This window comes from Eumetopias jubatus, unplaced genomic scaffold (assembly GCF_037043125.1).
Source record: "Eumetopias jubatus isolate StellerSeaLion01/CBP00866 unplaced genomic scaffold, mEumJub1_p1.0 scaffold_4, whole genome shotgun sequence".
In the NCBI taxonomy this organism is placed as follows: domain Eukaryota; kingdom Metazoa; phylum Chordata; class Mammalia; order Carnivora; family Otariidae; genus Eumetopias; species Eumetopias jubatus.
The window spans coordinates 99,675,865-99,694,618 of record NW_028274810.1 but is presented as its reverse complement, the minus strand read 5'-3'; the positions used below and the strand labels follow the sequence as shown (position 1 = coordinate 99,694,618).

The 18,754-nt window shown below is 40.1% G+C and overlaps 1 protein-coding gene across 4 annotated transcripts in view; it reads left to right on the top strand.

Annotated features, from left to right (window-relative positions):
• KIF1B (kinesin family member 1B) overlaps positions 1-18,754 on the top strand; it is a 141,351-nt gene that overhangs the window by 24,234 nt on the left and 98,363 nt on the right. For all 4 annotated transcript variants that reach the window (XM_028108143.2, XM_088022616.1, XM_028108144.2 and 1 more), the window contains exons 3-5: positions 13,720-13,796; positions 14,544-14,723; positions 18,116-18,181. In XM_028108143.2, the coding sequence (XP_027963944.1) occupies positions 13,720-13,796; positions 14,544-14,723; positions 18,116-18,181 (323 nt within the window). The remainder of the gene's footprint in view (positions 1-13,719; positions 13,797-14,543; positions 14,724-18,115; positions 18,182-18,754) is intronic.

Below are 18,754 nucleotides of genomic sequence, written 5' to 3'. Positions count from 1 at the left end.
CTCAGTGGAGATTCTGTCTTGGTGGTGGTTCGGGGCAAAAATAATGTAATCATCCTTGACTTCTCTCCTTTCCTCCCTCTGTCAGAAAGGCCTGCGGGCTCTGCCTCAGAAGATCTCAGAGTCTGACCACTCTTCCCCTACTGCCACCCCCCGCAGTTGCCTCCTAGCGAGTCTTTGGGCTTCAACCCTTGTTTTCTAGGGCTCTCTTCTCGACAGAGCAGCCAGAACAATACTTGTAGAATGGAAATCAGATTGTTTTTTTGGTTTTTTTTCCCACAAAACTCTAAGATGGTTCCCATTTCACTCACAATAAAAGCTAAAGTTTGTTCATTGACTCTCCTCTCCCTTTGTAAAGACTCTGTAGCCTCTTTGGTCTTTTACTTAATAGTGTATTGGGTACATTTCCCCATATTCCTTATGAATGTGATTTCAGTGGCTACATGGTCTTCTTTTGTACTTATGAAGCCTTCATTATTTAGCTTCTCCTCTGTGATCAGACACTTGAACCTTCAGTCTTTTGTTTATTCAGTGGAAGTGTTGCTAGTGCCTGCCTAGCCTAATGTCCCAGGGTTGCTGTGAGGATCAGATGGAGTCGGGTATACTGCGTAGGATGGTATTTGAAAAGTTACTCATTAGCTTGTTTTTTTTTTGTGGTTAGTTTTGGTACCTAAACTGTTATTTTCAATGGAAATATAAATTTAAAGGCAGAAACAATTGTACCTATCCCCAAGTTGGAGGAGGCCTTTGGTATTGTGTATTTGTAACTGCTTTTTATTACATTTTATAATTTAAACTTCTTCAATTACCTAAAAAATCTGCCATCTAGATTCCAAAACAGTGAAGAGAAGAAGACTAGCTAAAATCATGTAGGAAACCTAGTCCTCTTTCTGTGCCAGTTTTCATCTTACTGTTGTAGTCTTTTGAGGTTGCCTCGATTAAATCCAAACTGTACTTCATGTGTCCTTTATATATGCATTTGTTGTTTTTTTTCCCAAAAGGGAAAGCAACCATCCCAGGCTTTTCTTCCCTCCTTTTCCTTTACTCCTTCCTTCCTTCCTTCCGTCCGTCCGTCCGTCCGTCCTTCCGTCCGTCTGTCCTTCCTTCCTTCCTTCCTTCCGATTCTCAAGAGATGTTTTGGAGTTCATTTTTAAAAGTCCATGCTGATAACATGGTGCTGATTGCTCTTGGTAGTTGCCCACGAAGTGTGATGTGAAGTGCTGTAATGGGAGCTAGCAAAGTCTGGAGAGCTCTTGGTGAGACCAGGAAAGGGCCTGCAGCATCTGATTTTGGTAGGCAGGCAGGTATTTAGATTAATTTTTGGGAGTATATTAACAATTGCATAAATTTTGTCAAAATCATTTCCAGTGAGGTAAAAATAGTTCTTAGTTGCATGCTTAGGGATGAATGCTCTGTACATACAGATAGTAAGAATAAGAAATATGAAATTAGGTTTTTGAGAACATCTATAAGAAATTAATTTTTGTTATTCAGAAAGCATAGGCTGGGAGGCCACCAGGCCACCAGGCTCTCAGAGCCTTAGAGATAATAATCACAGCAGTGTGATGACTCATGAAAGCATCAAGGAGAGACATCTGAATAATTGAGGGATGGGGGGGGAAGGTAGGGAATGTCTGGGAAGTCTTTTTGTTTTGGCAGAACAGAGAACTGTATGGCCAGATTTAGCAGAAGCCATGTGAATGACTGAACTGCATTTACTATTTCCCTGTGAGATTGTTCTGCTCTGATACCAAGAGTTCATTTTGTAACTCTGAATAAACTTGAGGAGGCAAAATGGGTGAAGGAAGAAACAAAAGCAGCTTTTTTAAATGCCTGTTAGTGGGGAAAAAAACAAACCATGATTAGTAATTAACAACAACAAAAACAGTAATAAACACTTAAGCTCTGCCAGCCACAGTCAGGCACTTACAGATTTTAACTCATTTAGTCCTCACAGTAATCCTAGGGCAGATACTCCTATTTTCCCCATGTCACAGATGACTTGTCTGGGGTCACAGGTCTAGGCATTGGGAGAACTAGAAAATGTGCCGCCTGGCTCCTGAACCCCTCTCTTAAGCTCTGTCCAGTACATCTTGCCTCTCAAACTAGTAAGATTTACTATTCTGTGTATAAGTACTGTCTGTGTGTAATTTGAACTTAACTGTTAGGTTAAAATTTATTTTGATGACCCTTCTTGATGCAGGATAATTATGAATAAGAAGGACACTATTCCTAGTTCCACCATCTTTATGCCACTTAGACTGAGCAAGAGCTGGGCCTTCTAGAGCATCTCCCTTCCAGTCATTCAACATTTGCTTAGGAATAGTTGTTCTGTGTTTATTAGAGCTTGGGATGCCTGGCTGGCTCAGTTGGTAGAGTATACATACAACTCTTGATCTTGGGGTTGTAAGTTCAAGCCCCATGTTGGGTGTAGAGATTACTTAAAAAAAGTAAAGTCTTTAAAACAAAATGTTTATTATAGCTAGCATATTTATTTTATACCCAGTTGATGACATTGTGACATTACAGAGTTGGTAGGTTTTTTTTTCCCCCCACTGTATATTAATTTTTAATACTCTGGGATTGAGTATATAGTGAACACATACAGTACATTTATATTGTTTATAGGATTTGGAGTCTAAGATTGTTATTTTAAATGATGAAGGAACTTTATGATTATAATTCTTCTGCTCAATTATACTTCATGGCAATATGCTTTTATATCATTTTAATATGTTTCCAGAAATAGGTTATTCTGAGAAATATGTTATGGGTTTGGTTTAATGGTTTTGGAATAGGTGTACAAAATAGCTTTATTGTGTACAATTTTTAAAAATTTTGGGTATAGAAGCTTTTGGAAGAGGAAGTTTGTACTGAAGATGTCACTGGGATTTTTTTTTTTTTTTTAAAGATTTTATTTATTCATGAGAGAGAGAGAGGCAGAGGGAGAAGCAGGCTCCCAAGGAGCAGGGAGAAGCAGGCTCCCAAGGAGCAGGGAGCCCAATGCGGGACTCGATCCCAGGATGCTGGGATCATGACCTGAGCCGAAGGCAGATGCTTAACCATCTGAGCCACCCAGGCGCCCCTGTCACTGGGATTTTTAACAAGCCCCAAACATTGCTGTTAGAAAATTTAATACAAAGTTACAGTGTTGCACAATGATAAGTTAATTGTAGTTGTGGGCAAAATCTTTCATAGTTTTCCAACAGCAGTATAATTGCTACATAGAGACTTTGAGAAATTAGATAAACAAATTCATTCTGGAGAATAAAAAGGTTTTTAAGTACAAATCTTGTTTTGACTGCCTTGTTTTCTAGGGCTTAGTAATTAAAACATTATTTCTGCATCTTTATGCTGAAGTAACAAAGTTGGGAAGAAGGCAAAATAGGGGGAAAAGTTGGGGCATGTAACAGACTTTGCAAGGCCAATTTTGACTGGAAGAATCTCTAAGAAAGAGAAGAGGGTCTTATGGTTCATCGGTAAACTAACAACTATTGACCATTTTGTGATAATCATTTTAAAGGCATTTCCATTTGTCTTGGGTTAAGGGTCTTCAGGTAAGCCTTCACATGAAAGAAGCTGTCCTGTTCTTCACTCTCCTCCAGCTCTCCGAAGGTAATGGCTGTCAACTATAGCATGAGGAATAAAATGTTTGAACACAAAGGGGGAAAGGAGTGTAGGGCGTAGGGAGAGAGAAATGCAAGATCCTCTTCCCTGTGGACTGGGGAAAGATCTCGTCAGACCTTCAGTCCTGAAGCTGCCTTTCTGATTTGTGAAAGGGACTTAAGAAAACAGCCTTGAAGCCAGATGAGATCTGGATGGGGATGGGAACCAAGGCACAGAGGTGAGGAGGAGCAGAACGAAGTTGTTCATCGGGAAGTCAGGAGATCCCCAGAACAAAGACTCATTCCTCCAGGAGGGCCAGAGAAGCTTGTGGTAATCAACATTGTCATAATAAGAGGTAGCATAGCTTAATTCCTCCATGAAACATTTCCGTCTCCTCTCTTGGCTCTCGGATCCCTGTCCTCTCCCGCTTGCCTTCCTCCTTCACAGGCCATTCTCCCTCTGTTCGTCCTCACCTCCTAGGTTGGAAGTGCACCAGGATTTTGTCTCTTTTCTTTTATCTCTCCTCTGTCTCCAGAGAAGACAGACTCCCTAGGTGATTTCATTCAGGCTCAAGGCTGTAAGGGTCATGAGATGACAATGACTCCCAGATTCATTTCTCCAACCTGGACTGACCTCTCTGTAGATCTCTAGAATTGTCCACCTAGCTGCTAACCTAACCCTACTTGAAAGCCTGAGAAGTATCTTAAACTTACCATGTCCTCAATAGAACTGTTGTTTTCTCCTCCCTGTACACCTAAAGTGGCCCTTCCTTCATTCTCACCCATTCTTTTTAGTTTCTCAGACCAAATATTGGAGTCATTCTGGCCATCTCTCTCTTTCTTATAGGCTGCCTGCAGTCTATCAGTAAGGCCTGTCCCCTCTGCCTTCACAGTGTGTCCTGAATCCAGTTAACTTTTTACCGTTTCTACTCTAGCCTGAGTCAGTGCTGCAGTAGCTTCTTTCTGCTTCTGCCTTTGTTCCTATACAGTAGCTGGAGTCCTATTTGGAAATGTAAATCGGATTATGTCACCTCTGTGCTTCAAATCCTGTTTACTTCCTGTCACTTTGAGAATAAAACTAAAAATCCTCACCTTGGTCACAGGGCCCCACAGAATTTGGCCTCTGGCTGGCTATCTGATTAGACTTCTCATTATTTTTTTTTAAAAGATTTTATTTATTTATTAGAGCATGAGAGCAGGATGAGGGACAAAGGGAGAAGCAGACCCCCTGCTGAGCAGGGAGCCCAATGTGGGACTCGATCCTGGGACCCTGGGATCATGACCTGAGCTGAAGGCAGATGCTTAACTGGCTGAGCCACCCAGGGTACCCTACATCTCATCATTATTTATTTTTTTCTGGCTACAGTGGTGGTCTTGCTTTTCTTTAAATGTTACTAAGGTCCCTGCTCAAATACTGCCTTTTCAGAGGTGACAGTCTGCCCACCTTTAAGAAAATAAATAAAAATTATTCATTCATTCATTCATTCATTCATTCATTCATTCATTTATGTATTTATTTTAGGTAGGGGAGGGGCAGAGGGGGAGAGAGAGAGAGTCTGAAGCAGACTCCAAACTGAGTGCGGAGCCCTAAGCGGGCTTGATCTCACGACCCTGACTACATGACCTGAGCCCAAACCAAGAGTTGGATGCTTAACTGACTACACTGCCTAGGTGCCCCAGAGGTGGCAGTCTTTTCACTTTTAAAAGCCACCCCTGCCGGGGCACCTGGGTGGCTCAGTTGTTAAGCGTCTGCCTTCGACTCAGGTCATGGTCCCAGGGTCCTGGGATCGAGCCCCGCATCGGGCTCCCTGCTCGGCGGGAAGCCTGCTTATCTCTCTCCCACTCCCCCTGCTTGTGTTCCCTCTCTTGCTGTCTCTCTCTGTCAAATAAATAAATAAAATCTTAAAAAAAAATAAAGTCATTGGGACGCCTGGGTGGCTCAGTCGGTTAAGTGTCTGCCTTCGGCTCAGGTCATGATCCCAGGGTCCTGGGATCGAGTCCCACATCGGGCTCCTTGCTGAGCAAGGACCCTGCTTCTCCCTCTGCCTGCCTCTGTCTCTTTCTCTCTCTGATAAATAAATAAAATCTTAAGAAAAACATTAAAAAAAATAAAGTCACCACTGCTACCCCACTGTCATCTTATATGTCCTAAGTCTGTCTTCCCCGGGTGATACTGTCTACATTAGTTAATTATCTGACTTCCAGATTAGAATATAAGCTCCTTGAAGGTAAGAGACCAGTTTTCACTAGATACTTCAGGTCTGGGGCAATGGTAGGCACTCAAATATTTGTTAAATGAAAATATTTTGAACATTTGCTTTGTATTAGAATTCTTGACATAGACTAGTCATTAATCCCCACAATAATTCTGTAAAGTTAGGTAATATTATTATTGTACCCATTTTACAGATAAGAAAATTGAGGCTCAGAGAGTTTGTTATATGTCCAAGTTATAGATAGATGCTAGGTTAATACTGGATACTTGGAGGGAGGGTTAGATTAAAGCCGCTATAGTATTGTTTCCTTCATTGCTAAAATCCTTGAAAATGTCTTCTAAAAAATTTTATATTCCTAGGTCAACTTGTGTTTGATCATTGAATATTGAATCATACTGTAAGGCAAAATTCAGTTTTGGATCAAGAGACACAATGTTTTTGTTATGGGAATGGACCTTTCTCTCTCCCTGCCCCCACAAATGCCGCATGGTGGAACTCATGGATTTCTGATGCCAAGTGCAGTTCTCATGGGAGTCATTCTGTAAATGGCAAGCAAAATTTCCCAAACATTCTGCAGTGGCTGCTGTGTTCTGTGTAATTGGTTTCTACACTTCCACTCATGCCTTCCTCCAGTCCCTTCTCCATACTGTAGTCTATAAATGTAATCAATTCGGTGGCTTCTCATTGTCCAGGGGTTCACCAACTCCTTGAGGTCCATCAGTGATTTGGCCCTGAGATTTTAGTGCTTTTCTAATCCTTTGTTGTTTCTTGTACTTGAGCCACACCTGCCAAACCAGTAACTGGATGCCACATGTGTCTTTTTGCCCAAGGGCTTCCTTCCTTTCTTGGGATGCATACTGCCCAGTGGTTTGGAGCCTTGGAGCCGCATCTTCCAAACTTTAGTCCAGCTTCTGGCCTTGGGCAGGTGCCTTCTTTGGTGCCTCAAATGTAAAATGGAGGTGATAACAGTTACCTACCTCATAAGGTTATTATAAGGACTAAGTGAGTGAATACATGTAATGCTTTAGCACAGTGCTTGGAACATAGTAAGCATTTAATAAGTGTTAGCTGTGGTTATCTCTCCACTTTCCCTACCTGTCTCCTATTTATCCTCAGCCCAGCCTTTTCTGTTTTATCAAATCAGAGTTTACTGACTCAAAAATCATCTCTCTTAAAAGTTTCTTTTCATACATACCTGTTTCTGTGTTCTTCTAGGACTCCATGCTTATCTAGAATGGCTCTTACCATAATTTGAAAGTGTTTATTTATTTCATGTGATTATATGTCTGTCTCCTCCATTGATTATTAGCTCTAGAAGGGCAGAAATAACTTGTTTGTCATTGTATCTCCAGCACATTGCCTGGCACATAATTTGTGCTTAATAAATGTTCCCAATGAATGAAAGTGCTGTTTAACTTTTCCTTTCTTAAAATAGGATCTTGGGATCTTTTGCAGTAGTGCTGCTGCTTTTTTGTGGGGGGGGGGCAGAGGGAGAGAGAATCTTAAGCAGACTCCGTGCCCAGTATGGAGCCCAACGTGGGGCTTGATCTCACGACAATGAGATCATGACCTGAGCCAAAATCAAGAGTTGGATGCTTAACCGACTGAGCCACCCAGGTGCCCCAATTATGCTTTTTTTTTGAGAAAGATGAATGTTAGCATGGAAGCTAGCATTATTTCCAACTTGGGAGACTTGGAAAACTGAGCACAATGAGTAAAAGTACAGAAGGCAAAGGGGCAGGGACTGTTGGAAGACAGGCAGAAAGATCAGGAAAATGGACTTGTTCGGATGGATGCCGTCTAACGAAGTGTTTTTGTTGAAGATCTTTGCACCATCCTGGGTACAGTTGTATTCAGCAGTGGCTCAGCCAGTGCTTATTGAGTCCCCGCACCTCACCCTTCTAACTGTGTGTTCCAGAGGAACTGCTTAGGAAGATGAATGCTGAGAATATTAGCATTTATTTATGTCTGTTGGTGTTTATCATATGGCACTGCCTCTTGGGTGTGTGTCTTGAGTGTGAGGACAAGAATCTGTTTCACACCCACGCAAGAATCCTTATGCAGGTCAAGCTTGTCATATCTAGAACACTGGAGAAAATTTTACAGCAATAAATTTGGGTGGTAAGGTACATCGTCTGATCTGAGGTTCCATATTTCCTGTGAAATGCATACTGTAAGAGATAGTTCTAAAGACCTGGGGAGGAAGGGGGTTTTCCAGTACCTACCCCACTCTCTGCTTCCCATTATATTTTCCTTTACCATTCTCTTTCCTGGTGACCCCCATCAGCATATCTTCCTATTTGAAACCTGGTCATCTTTCCTTCTGTCCCCTGTTTACCCATTACTGCTGTTTCCTAGAAGTTGTATTTCTACTCCTGAAATAGAAATTTAGATTCCTCCTCTCCCAGAGATGAACTCTCTTGCCAGAAGTTGAGTAAGTTGGCTGCTCAGGGAGAAAAGACTCAGGAAGCGAGTTGTGTTGGGTGAGCTATGTACCAGTTCACAAATAAGCATCGCCTATTTATGAAGTCAACACTGAGTGATGCAGAAAGAGGAGTCATGGTTTCCAGCTACAAAGAAGTAATAATCTGTAAGGAAAGATAAAACTAACATAGTCATTGGTTCTTTGGGTATATATTGAGTATTTACTATGTGTCATGTGCTCTCCTTGGAGCTGGGATACAGCAGTAGATGAAACAGAATTTCTCGTGTCATGGAACCTATGTTCCAGTGACTCACATGACAAGTCAGGTAGTCAGGAATGCAGTGAAGACAAAGCAGGGTAAGCAGGTGGAGCGTGAAGGCATGCTGTTTAAGTAGGATGGTCAGAAGAGGACCGTCTGATATGGTGATGTTTGAGCAGAGACCTGTATGAAGGTAGGGAGTGGGCTGTTCAGATACCTGAGAGAGTGGTGTTCCTGGTAGGGCCAAAGTGCAAAGGCCCCGAAATGAGAGTGTGTATCTTCAGTGAGAAGGGCAGCGGGGCTGGAGTAGGGGGTGAATCACTCCAGTCCCTGGGTAGTAGGTCAGAGAGGGAGTAGAGTTTTCTTCGGTGTATGTTAGGAAGCTGTTGGAATGTTCATCAGAGGCACGACGTGGATATGGTCTGGGTTAGTGTGAGAAAAGAACCAGTGTTCGCAGTGTGGAGATAAGACTCTGCAGGGGCCCGGGGGGAAGCCAGGAGCCCAGTGAGGAGTTACTGTGGTCCCCCAGGTGAGAGGTGGCTTGGACTAGGGTGGTAATGACAGTGGTGGTGAGAAGCCATGGGATTCTAGATTCATTCTGAAAGTAGAGCTGACAGGACAGATCCGATGTGGGGTGAGAAAAGAACGTTAGAGATGACTTTTTTTTTTTTTTTTTAAAGCTTTCCTTTATTTGTCAGAGAGAGAGCACAAGCAGGGGGAGCTGCGGGCAGGAGAAGCAGGCTTCCCACTGAGCAGGGAGCCTGATGTAAGACTCGATCCCAGGACCCTGAGATCACGACCCGAGCCGAAGGCAGTCGCTTAACCAACTGAGCCATCCAGGCGTCCCTAGAGGTGACTCTTAAGATCATGTGTGAACAGTTACTTGTGGAGATGGGTCTAGGTCTGGAGTATACTGTGTGTCCAGAGAAGTCTCAATAGGAGGGGAAGCCTCAGGTGTGGAAATTGCTTAAAAGGGGCCTTGAAAAGTGGCATGAAAGGTGATTTTATAGGAAATAAAGTAATATGAGGGGTACAGCACTTAAAATAGAGTTATGTTCTGACTCCAGTCCTCAGAATATGCCTGGAGTCCATTCCTTGGAAAAAGTGGTGATTTATCCTAAACAAAGCCTGCACACTGATGGCATGTGGCCCTGGGAGGTATGCTATGTTTACAACAGCTTTTATGTTGGTGAAAATAGTTTTTATGTTGAAGATATTCATTAATTACTATTATTTTATTCTTATGTGCTTTCTTAGCTCAGTTGACTTTGATACAGAGAACCATCGTATTAAATATTGCCTAATCTTGTGGTTATTCTCTCCATATTCTTTCTGTTAAAGTTGATGAACTGATATTTTATGTGTATATTGCATAGGTATGCACTGTTTTTATTTTTCTTTTTAGGCTGAAAATGGTATAGGATTTAATGAAATTAAAATTATACATGACAAAAGAAGAACATGCATCTGAGTGCCTATTTGGTGTAGGGCATTGTAGAGGATCTAGACATGGTCCATATACTGAAGGGATTTATAATGTGGTAGGAACATCAGAGATGTGGTGACACAGCTATAGGACCCCTTTGTAGTACTTTGATTCTTGCCGTGAAATAGAATTCTTATTTTATCAGTTAGTGGATGAACTTTCCTCACTTTGGTTTAAGGACCATGGAATAGGGTTAACGTATCCACCAAAACACTGAGAGAGTTAAAAACAAGATAAAATACCTATTTTTGAAAATTAGCATTTGTGTAGTGCTTTACTCATTTAATCCTCTGAACTAGGTATTATCTCAGTTTTAGAGAGGACTCAAAGTGCAGCGATACCCAAGGTGACAAAAAATCCTAAATATATTAAGTGTTCATCATATGTTTAGAATATTAACATATTCTAAGTGGTCCTTTGATCCAAATCCCATGCCCTTTCCATTACAAGTACTGTGTCCCTCTCCCCCCTTTTATTCATAGTTGGAAACATCCTGTTTCTTAGTTGGGTTAAAGGGGAAGTAAGTTAGATCTCAACTGTTACTAATTCAGAAAGAGAAAACCTTTGGCACATTAAAAAACATTAGTTCGTTGTCCTTGGAAATAATGGTGGAGTTCATGGGCTTCTGATGATGTGAAGGGCTGTTACTGATATTTTATTTTTATAACAGTGTTTTTGTTTGCAGAGTTGGGAAGTTTCAAAATTTTTTATTAGTAAACTTTTCATATATTCAAGATAGTACAATGCATATATAAATATAAAGAATTATATAAAACAAACTAGCCTATTAAATAGTCCCCAGCTAACATATAGAAATTATCCATGCCTTTTGGGGCTTACACTACCCCCTCAAACACTTCACAGCGGTATTGAGTTTTACATTGCTCTAAGGTGTTTTCTGTAAATATCTTTCATTTAGGAATTAAAATCTTTTGAATATTGTGGGTAAGTTTCATCTTGTTTGACATAACTATTATGAAAATAGCTCTTCAGAATTATATTTTGATTTACTTATTTATGTTAAAATAAAAAAGAGTTTTGTGTACATACAGGCCGTTACTTAAAAGGCAGCTTGGTTTCAGATCTGTAAGTTAGGAGATGATTAGATTCAGAAGTTGCAAAGATCTGGAAGGAGGGAATCTTGAGGAAGAGGAAAAGGATTTCCTGTGAATCAAGAAAATTGCTTGCTGGTGTAATGTTTCTGCTTCTTAGTACTAGGAAAAAAGAGAACAGAGAGGTGGGATCTGAAAACTAGCCTTTCTCAAGGTGTTCTTGGCAAAGTTGGTACCACCAGTGAGTAGCTAAAAGAGTGAGTGAAGGGGGCACCTGGGTGGCTCAGTCGTTGAGCGTCTGCCTTCGGCTCAGGTCATGATCCTGGGGTCCCGGGATGGAGCCCCACGTCAGGCTCCTTGCTCCGCGGGAAGCCTGCTTCTCCCTCTCCCACTCCCCCTGCTTGTGTTCCCTCTCTCGCTGTCTCTCTCTCTGTCAAATAAATAAATAAAATCTTAAAAAAAAAAAAAAAAGTGAGTGAAGTATGGCTTCAAAGTTTTATGACAATAGCAGATTTCCTAGAAGTTAGAAAGTGTTTATATTAACTCGTTTTTGAGTAGTGAAGACTACTTCAGGGGTCATAGCTGATGTCTTGTCATTGTCTTTATCGCTGAGCCACTGAAACCTGAATCTGGTGCATGTAGCATGACACTAATTTCCATTTGCTTGGTAAAGTTTGTGTGTAGTCTTTCATCTTTTAGGAATTGTAATCCTCATAGTTCTTAGTTTTAAATGGGTAAGGAGAGTTTTAAACAATACCTGTGATGTAATTTTAGGGAGGTCATCATATACATGTGCGTACATGCACACATATGTGTGCATATGCATAAAATGCCTTACTGTGTTTGCCTTGGCAGTCGCTACGTACATATAGGTATACATACATATTCTCTACCTGCATATAGGTGTCTTGGCTAAGAATGGGGGCTCTGGAATTAAACTGTCCAAGTCCACATCCTGGATTGCTGCCTCGTTAAGTTAGTTAACCTCTTTGTGATGGTGTCTCTATCTATACAATGGCGGTAATAAAACCTCTGTCTGCCTTAGTGGTAGCAGGAAGTTCTTAGAGCTCAGTGCTTATTTATAGTGCTTATAGTGCTCCACGAATGTTGGCTATTATTTAAATCTTGTCCCTAGTGCCTTTTGGTTAGAAGCACACTCCATTGCTTAGGTTGCCGTTTGTGTGTGGGGAGATGTTCTTTCTAGAACCATGTCTCCTTGTCACATGATTATGTGCAGTGCAAGCCTTATTCATACTCTGTCAGCAGTTGAGATTTGAACATAAGTGTGTGGCCATACCCGTTGGAATCCAGCAAGAGAGAGAACTAAGCACCATAGCAACTGTTGCTATTTGTGTCCTGAGCAGCAGCTGCCCTGGACAGATTTATTTTTTAATCCTGATCTCACTGATAGCCTGGGATGGGGCCGTGCCTTAGAGAAGTGGATTGGTTGAGATATCTGGTCTTTGAGGAGATTTCATGACTACATGTTATAAAGATTCTATTCCATGTGAAATATGAGGCTCTAAAGCTTTGTGTGTATGAGAAAGGAAGAGAGGCTAAGCCTCAGCGTTCAGACAGTCCCTGAAGTATAGTGTAATTGGACTAATCACACAAGAAATACTTTCAGTAGGGACAGTAAGGCTTCATGCTTTTCAGTCAAAGAGTAATTTTGCTGTCTAGGGGCGCCTGGGTGGCTCATTTGGTTGAGTGTCTGACTTTGGCTCAGGTCATGATCTCAGGGTTCTGGGATAGAGCCCAAGTCAGACTCCCTGCTCAGGGAGGAGTCTGCGTCTCCCTCTCTCTCTGCCCCTCCCCCCTGCTCGTACTCGGGTGTGCTTTCTCTCTCAAATAAATAAATAAAATCTAAAGAAAAAGTAATTTTGTTGCCTACAACATTCTGCAGATGATTTGTGGTCTGTGATTCCACTCTGTACATGCATAATACACTTATGTATGTGTATACATGCATGTATATAACATGTTATCAAATGTGGATTTCAGAAATAAGACTGTCTTCCGATGAATACTTAATTATCAAATGCTTTTCTGGGTGCCTGGGTGGCTCAGTCGTTAGGCATCTGCCTTCGGCTCAGGTCATGATCCCAGGGTCCTGGGATCGAGTCCCACATCGGGCTTCCTGCTCGGCGGGAGGCCTGCTTCTCCCTCTCCCACTCCCTCTGCTTGTGTTCCCTCTCTCGCTGTCTCTCGCTCTGTCAAATAAATAAATAAAATCTTTAAAAAAAATGCTTTTCTAAAGTAGATAATAAGATCTTTAAAAAGGGTTTATTTCAGGTAGTAGTTGTATTCAGTAATTTTCTAATTTTTATTTCTAATGTATTGAAATATTTATGCAAATAGTTATGTGGCCCGTTTCTGAATTTTGGCTGTTTATTTACCTATGGTTTAGCCATAAAATATTTACTGAGCACCTGCTATGTACCAAGCTGTGTTCTGAATCCTAATGGTACCCAGTGAATACTGATGGTCTGATTCTTTTAAGTTCTATATACAGATCCTGCCTTTTATAAGTGTGATTATTTTTATTTTTCGATTACCTTCTTCAGATTCAGTGGTATGAATTTACTGATTTGGATGTTTTGAACTTAAACATAACTTCATGTTGAACTAAAGAGCATGTAACCGAGTGACTTATAAAATCAAATCATTTTCATTCTCTAGGTATTATTAACCCAAAGAACCCAAAGGAAGCTCCAAAGTCCTTTAGTTTCGACTATTCCTACTGGTCTCACACCTCGGTGAGTATACTTACGGTGCAGTATAATAGAACAGTGCAGGTTGTGAACAGTTTTGAAAAAGCTTGAAGGTCCAGATGGAGTACAGAGATGACCAACACCTAGGAGAATGGAGAGAGCGAGGCCCTTTGTAGTATCCTCCTTAGTAGAGGACCCCAAATCTCGTTGGCTTCTAGGGATTGGTCCAGAACTACAGTTTGCATTTGCTTTTCTTCATTACATGTTTTTAGTTTTTTGGGTTTTGTTTTCTGTTTTGTGCTGGAGTAGGAGAGGTTTTAAACTACTGACAGAGCCTGATGGCCAACAGAAGGGCCTGTGAAGGGAGTTGGACAACATTTGTCACTGAAAGCTAGGTTTATTGAGAAATAGCTATACTACCTGGAGTGAGTACAAGGAAGTATTTATATATGTGGACTTGACCTTTGAGCTTTTAGTACCATTTTCCATTTAAGAAAATTTTCTTGCACTTTTCTGTGAATGGAAGAGTGATACTTTTAAGGTTATGGAAAGTGACGTGTAATCAGGTGAGATAATTTCATGTAGCTATTTTTATGTATGGCTGAGCTGGATGACTGTGTGTGTGTTTAATAAGAGAAAAATAAGCTATGTGTAGGAGGGCCTTAAAAATTTTATAATATCTTTTAATAATTGTTGAGATTCCAAACACTTGAATTTATTATAGCAGTAATCAAATAAGCATAGGAAAGTGTACGAATAAAATGTCATTTATTTCTTCTTTTAATTTTACAGCCTGAAGATCCCTGTTTTGCATCTCAAAACCGTGTGTACAATGACATTGGAAAGGAAATGCTCTTACATGCCTTTGAGGGATATAATGTCTGTATTTTTGCCTATGGGCAGACTGGTGCTGGGAAATCTTATACAATGATGGGTAAACAAGAAGAAAGCCAGGCTGGCATCATTCCACAGGTAAGAAAACAAAAAACAACAAAAGACCTCTGTTTAGTATTACTCTTAGTCTTTGATTGCTGTAACAGTTATTTTTATTTAGCAAACATTTATTCAGGGACTGTCATATGCAAGGCACAAAAACAAATCACTTGTTCCTTTCCCTCAAAGGAGCTAATAGTCTGATGTGTATACATGTCTGTCTTTAAAGGTGGGGAAGGTGGCATTCTGTAAAGGTTTTGCTGTATACCCTTGTCTGGGTATTTTATCTCTTGAACAGTGTTACCAGCTTCTTAAAAAAAAAATGGTAGTATATACCAGGCTTTGTTCTGAATCCTGGGGACGCCTGATCGGTGTTGTTGGTCAGATTTTTTTTTCCCATCTCCCATATATAGATCATCTTTTAAGCATGTGATTATTTTTTAGTTTTTTGGTTGCCTTATCAGAGATATTTTCCTTTTATCTTATTAATTTAATACTACCACGTTAAGCTTGAACAGTCTGAGAATTCTTTTTTTTTTTTTTAAAGATTTTATTTATTTGACAGAGACAGCGAGAGAGGGAACACAAGCAGTGGGGAGTGGGAGAGGGAGAAGCAGGCTTCCCACTGAGCAGGGAGCCTGATGTGGGGCTCAATCCCTGGACCCTGGGATCATGACCTGAGCCGAAGGCAGACGCTTAATGACTGAACCACCCAGGCACCCCAGTCTGAGAATTCTTAAGAGCAGTGTCTTTTAACCTTGTATTGTTTCAAATGGAGAAGAGTTGTGACATAGGTATTTAGAAGGAACTTCTCTCATTAATAACAGAAATGTGGTTTGCTTTTATTGATGATATTTGGAATTAATTTTAAAGTGTTTTTTGTTGTTTGTTTGTTTTTTTCTTTACTATAGGCCTAGTGTGACCTCTCTGTATTCTGAGAATAAAATACATAAGAGAGCAATAGCTGGGGTGCCTGGGTGGCTCAGTCGTTAAGCGTCTGCCTTCGGCTCAGGTCATGATCCCAGGGTCCTGGGATCAAGCGCCACGTTGGGCTCTCTGCTCAGCAGGAAGCCTGCTTCTCCCTCTCCCACTGCCCCCTGCTTGTGTTCCCTCTCTCTGTCAAATAAATAAATAAAATCTTAAAAAAAAAACAGAGCAATAGCTACTTTTTCTATTGGATTATTGCACTATAATTTTAAATTCAGCTGTATAATTGAAATGCTTAACTATCAGTAAAAATTAAGAATTTTTCAGAAAAAATCAAATATACTAGCATATTTTCTTCTGTAAAGAATATGTCAATATTAAGACATATACTTGGGAATTGTCCTTTATATATAGGAATAGCAATAATTATAATAATAATTAGAGAAAATACTGTGTAGCATTCACCATGTGCAAGCACTGGTCTAAGTGTTTTACAGATATTTGCTCAGCTAATCCTCCTAGTTTGATCCTAAGAAGTAGATGCAGTTGTTACCTTTCTTTTATTATTTTATTTATTTCCCTCATTTTAAAGATGAGGAAACTGAGGCACAGAGAGGTCATGTCACTTGCCCAAGGGAGTGTGGCAGGACCAGAATCCAGATGCAGGCAAGGTGGTTCTGGAGGCTTTGCTATTACGACTATATAATACTTCTTTAGCAATGAAACAATTTTTTGTAGATTATAGCAAGTTATACTAAACAGTCGTTTTATTCCATCATCACACTTAGTTTCTCCTTCCTTCTCCTTTAATTTGTTTTTGTATAATTACATATATATCTCTTTTCTGGTCGAATTTTGGAACATTTTATTTTAATGCAAAAGCATTAATTTTTGAAAACAGGATTATCATTTAGAAACTGCCATTTATAATAAATTTTATTCTATTTAGACTTACAGAGAATCACATATAGTTCATTTTCCAAATCTGTATTGATTGCCTAAACATTAAATGTATAGCAAATGAAAATTCAATAGAATTTTATTAAGTATTCCTATTAAAATGTCACATATTTTGGATAAATTCAAAGGATGGGGACAGTGAAATCTTGTGATTTTTTTCCTGATCTAGAAAAATTAATGTTTTCTATTGAAAATGTCACTGTGAGCTAGAGTAGGCTCTTTTAAAGGGCTTGAAATCTTAAGACAGAGGAAAAAGGGAAATTTTATAGTCACATTCTTCTTTTTTTTTTAAAGATTTTATTTTATTTTTTATTTTATTTTTTTTTAAGATTTTATTTTTTGACAGAGAGACAGCAAGAGAGGGAACACAAGTAGGGGGAGTTGGGAGAGGGAGAAGCAGGCTTCCCTGCGAGCAGGGAGCCCGATGTAGGGCTCGATCCTAGGACCCTGGGATCATGACCTGAGCTGAAGGCAGACGCCTAACGACTGAGCCACCCAAGCGCCCCTAAAGATTTTATTTTTATTTTTAATTTTTTAGAAAAGATTTATTTATTTATTTGAGAGAGAAAGAGTGAGCAAGCATGAGAGGGGGGAGGTTCAGAGGGAGAAGAAGACTCCCTGCTGAGCAGGGAGCCCGATGCGGGACTCAATCTGGGACTCTAGGATCATGACCTGAGCTGAAGACAGCCACTCAACCAACTGAGCCACCCAGGCGCCCAAGATTTTATTTTTAAGTACTCTCTACATCCAATGTGGGGCTTGAACTCACAACCCTGAGATCAAGAGTTGCATGTTCCCTTGACTGAGCCAGCGAGCACCTCATACTATCAAAATTATTCTTAAATACCTTCATTTACTCCCTTGAAAGAGTATGCATTCTCTCTTTATACATATGTATGTATGATTTGTAATGTATATAGTAACTGACAGTATAAAATAAAATTTATATAGCATGATAAATAAAATGTGTGCAAAATGGGTTTTTTTGTTTTGTTTTTTTTTGTTTTTGTCAGAGAATGCACGTGCACACAAGCAGGGGGAGCGGCAGGTACAGGGAGAAGCAGACTCCCCACTAAGCAAGGTCCCAATGCGGGACTCAGTCCCAGGACCCTGGGATCATGACCCGAGCTGAAGGCAGACACTTAACCAACTGAGCCACCCAGGCGTCCCCAAAATGTAGTTTAACATTGGTTTGACTGCTACATAATAATACTAATAGTAGAGTCACAGTTACTCTAGGATAGTGTGAAGAATTGAATTCACATAACTTTAATGTGCCAGGGACCTAACACAGGAAGAGACAGAACTACTCCTCTAAGGAAACATTTCTGGGGTGCTGTCATCAAGGGAGAATAAAGATGAGATGAGGAGAATGCATTCACAACTGTCTCTTTATTTCATTCAAAGCCATTCTCCTTTGATGTTGTTGCCATTAATATTTTGAGAAAGAGAAAAGGGATCTCACTAATTCGTTTAGCACTCATGGGTATCTTTGTACTGCTCTCATTTATGCTGTTCGTGCCTCTCTCCTTCTGCTTCTGTAGTTATGTGAAGAACTATTCGAGAAAATCAATGACAACTGTAATGAAGAAATGTCTTACTCTGTAGAGGTGAGTACAACCGTGGATTAAAGCCATAGGCCTCTGGACTCCATTCCCTCCAGTGTTACTTTTCAGTGGTACCAAATGATGACAGTAGATCATTTAACCACTCCCCCAGTTTTGTATTCTTAGGCTATTTCTAAGTTTTGGTCATCATCAGTAATGTTGCATTAAGTCAGAAGCTTGTTCATAAGCTTTATTTTTAGTTACTTCCTTTATGTATTAGGTTATCAAACAATACATGTGAATTGCCAAATGGCTTTTTAGAAAGAAACACTTTACCAATTTTCAGTCCCATCAGGAGGGTGTAAGCTCCCACTGTGTCCTGCCAACTTTTAATATTTTTGTTTTTTCTCTGCCAGCTTGATAAGGGCACTCTTTTTCATTTATTTAAATTAGTTTTTTTGATAATTAGTGTAATTGAACATCTTCTAAATTATGCATATGCCTGTTTACGTTTTGGGATTGCAGTGTTTATCTTAATCATTTGTGTGAACTCTTTCCCCCTTTCATATTTATTAATAGTGATTTTTGACATGGTTTTTAAAATCTGTATAATCAGATCTCTTCTCCTCTTCCTCC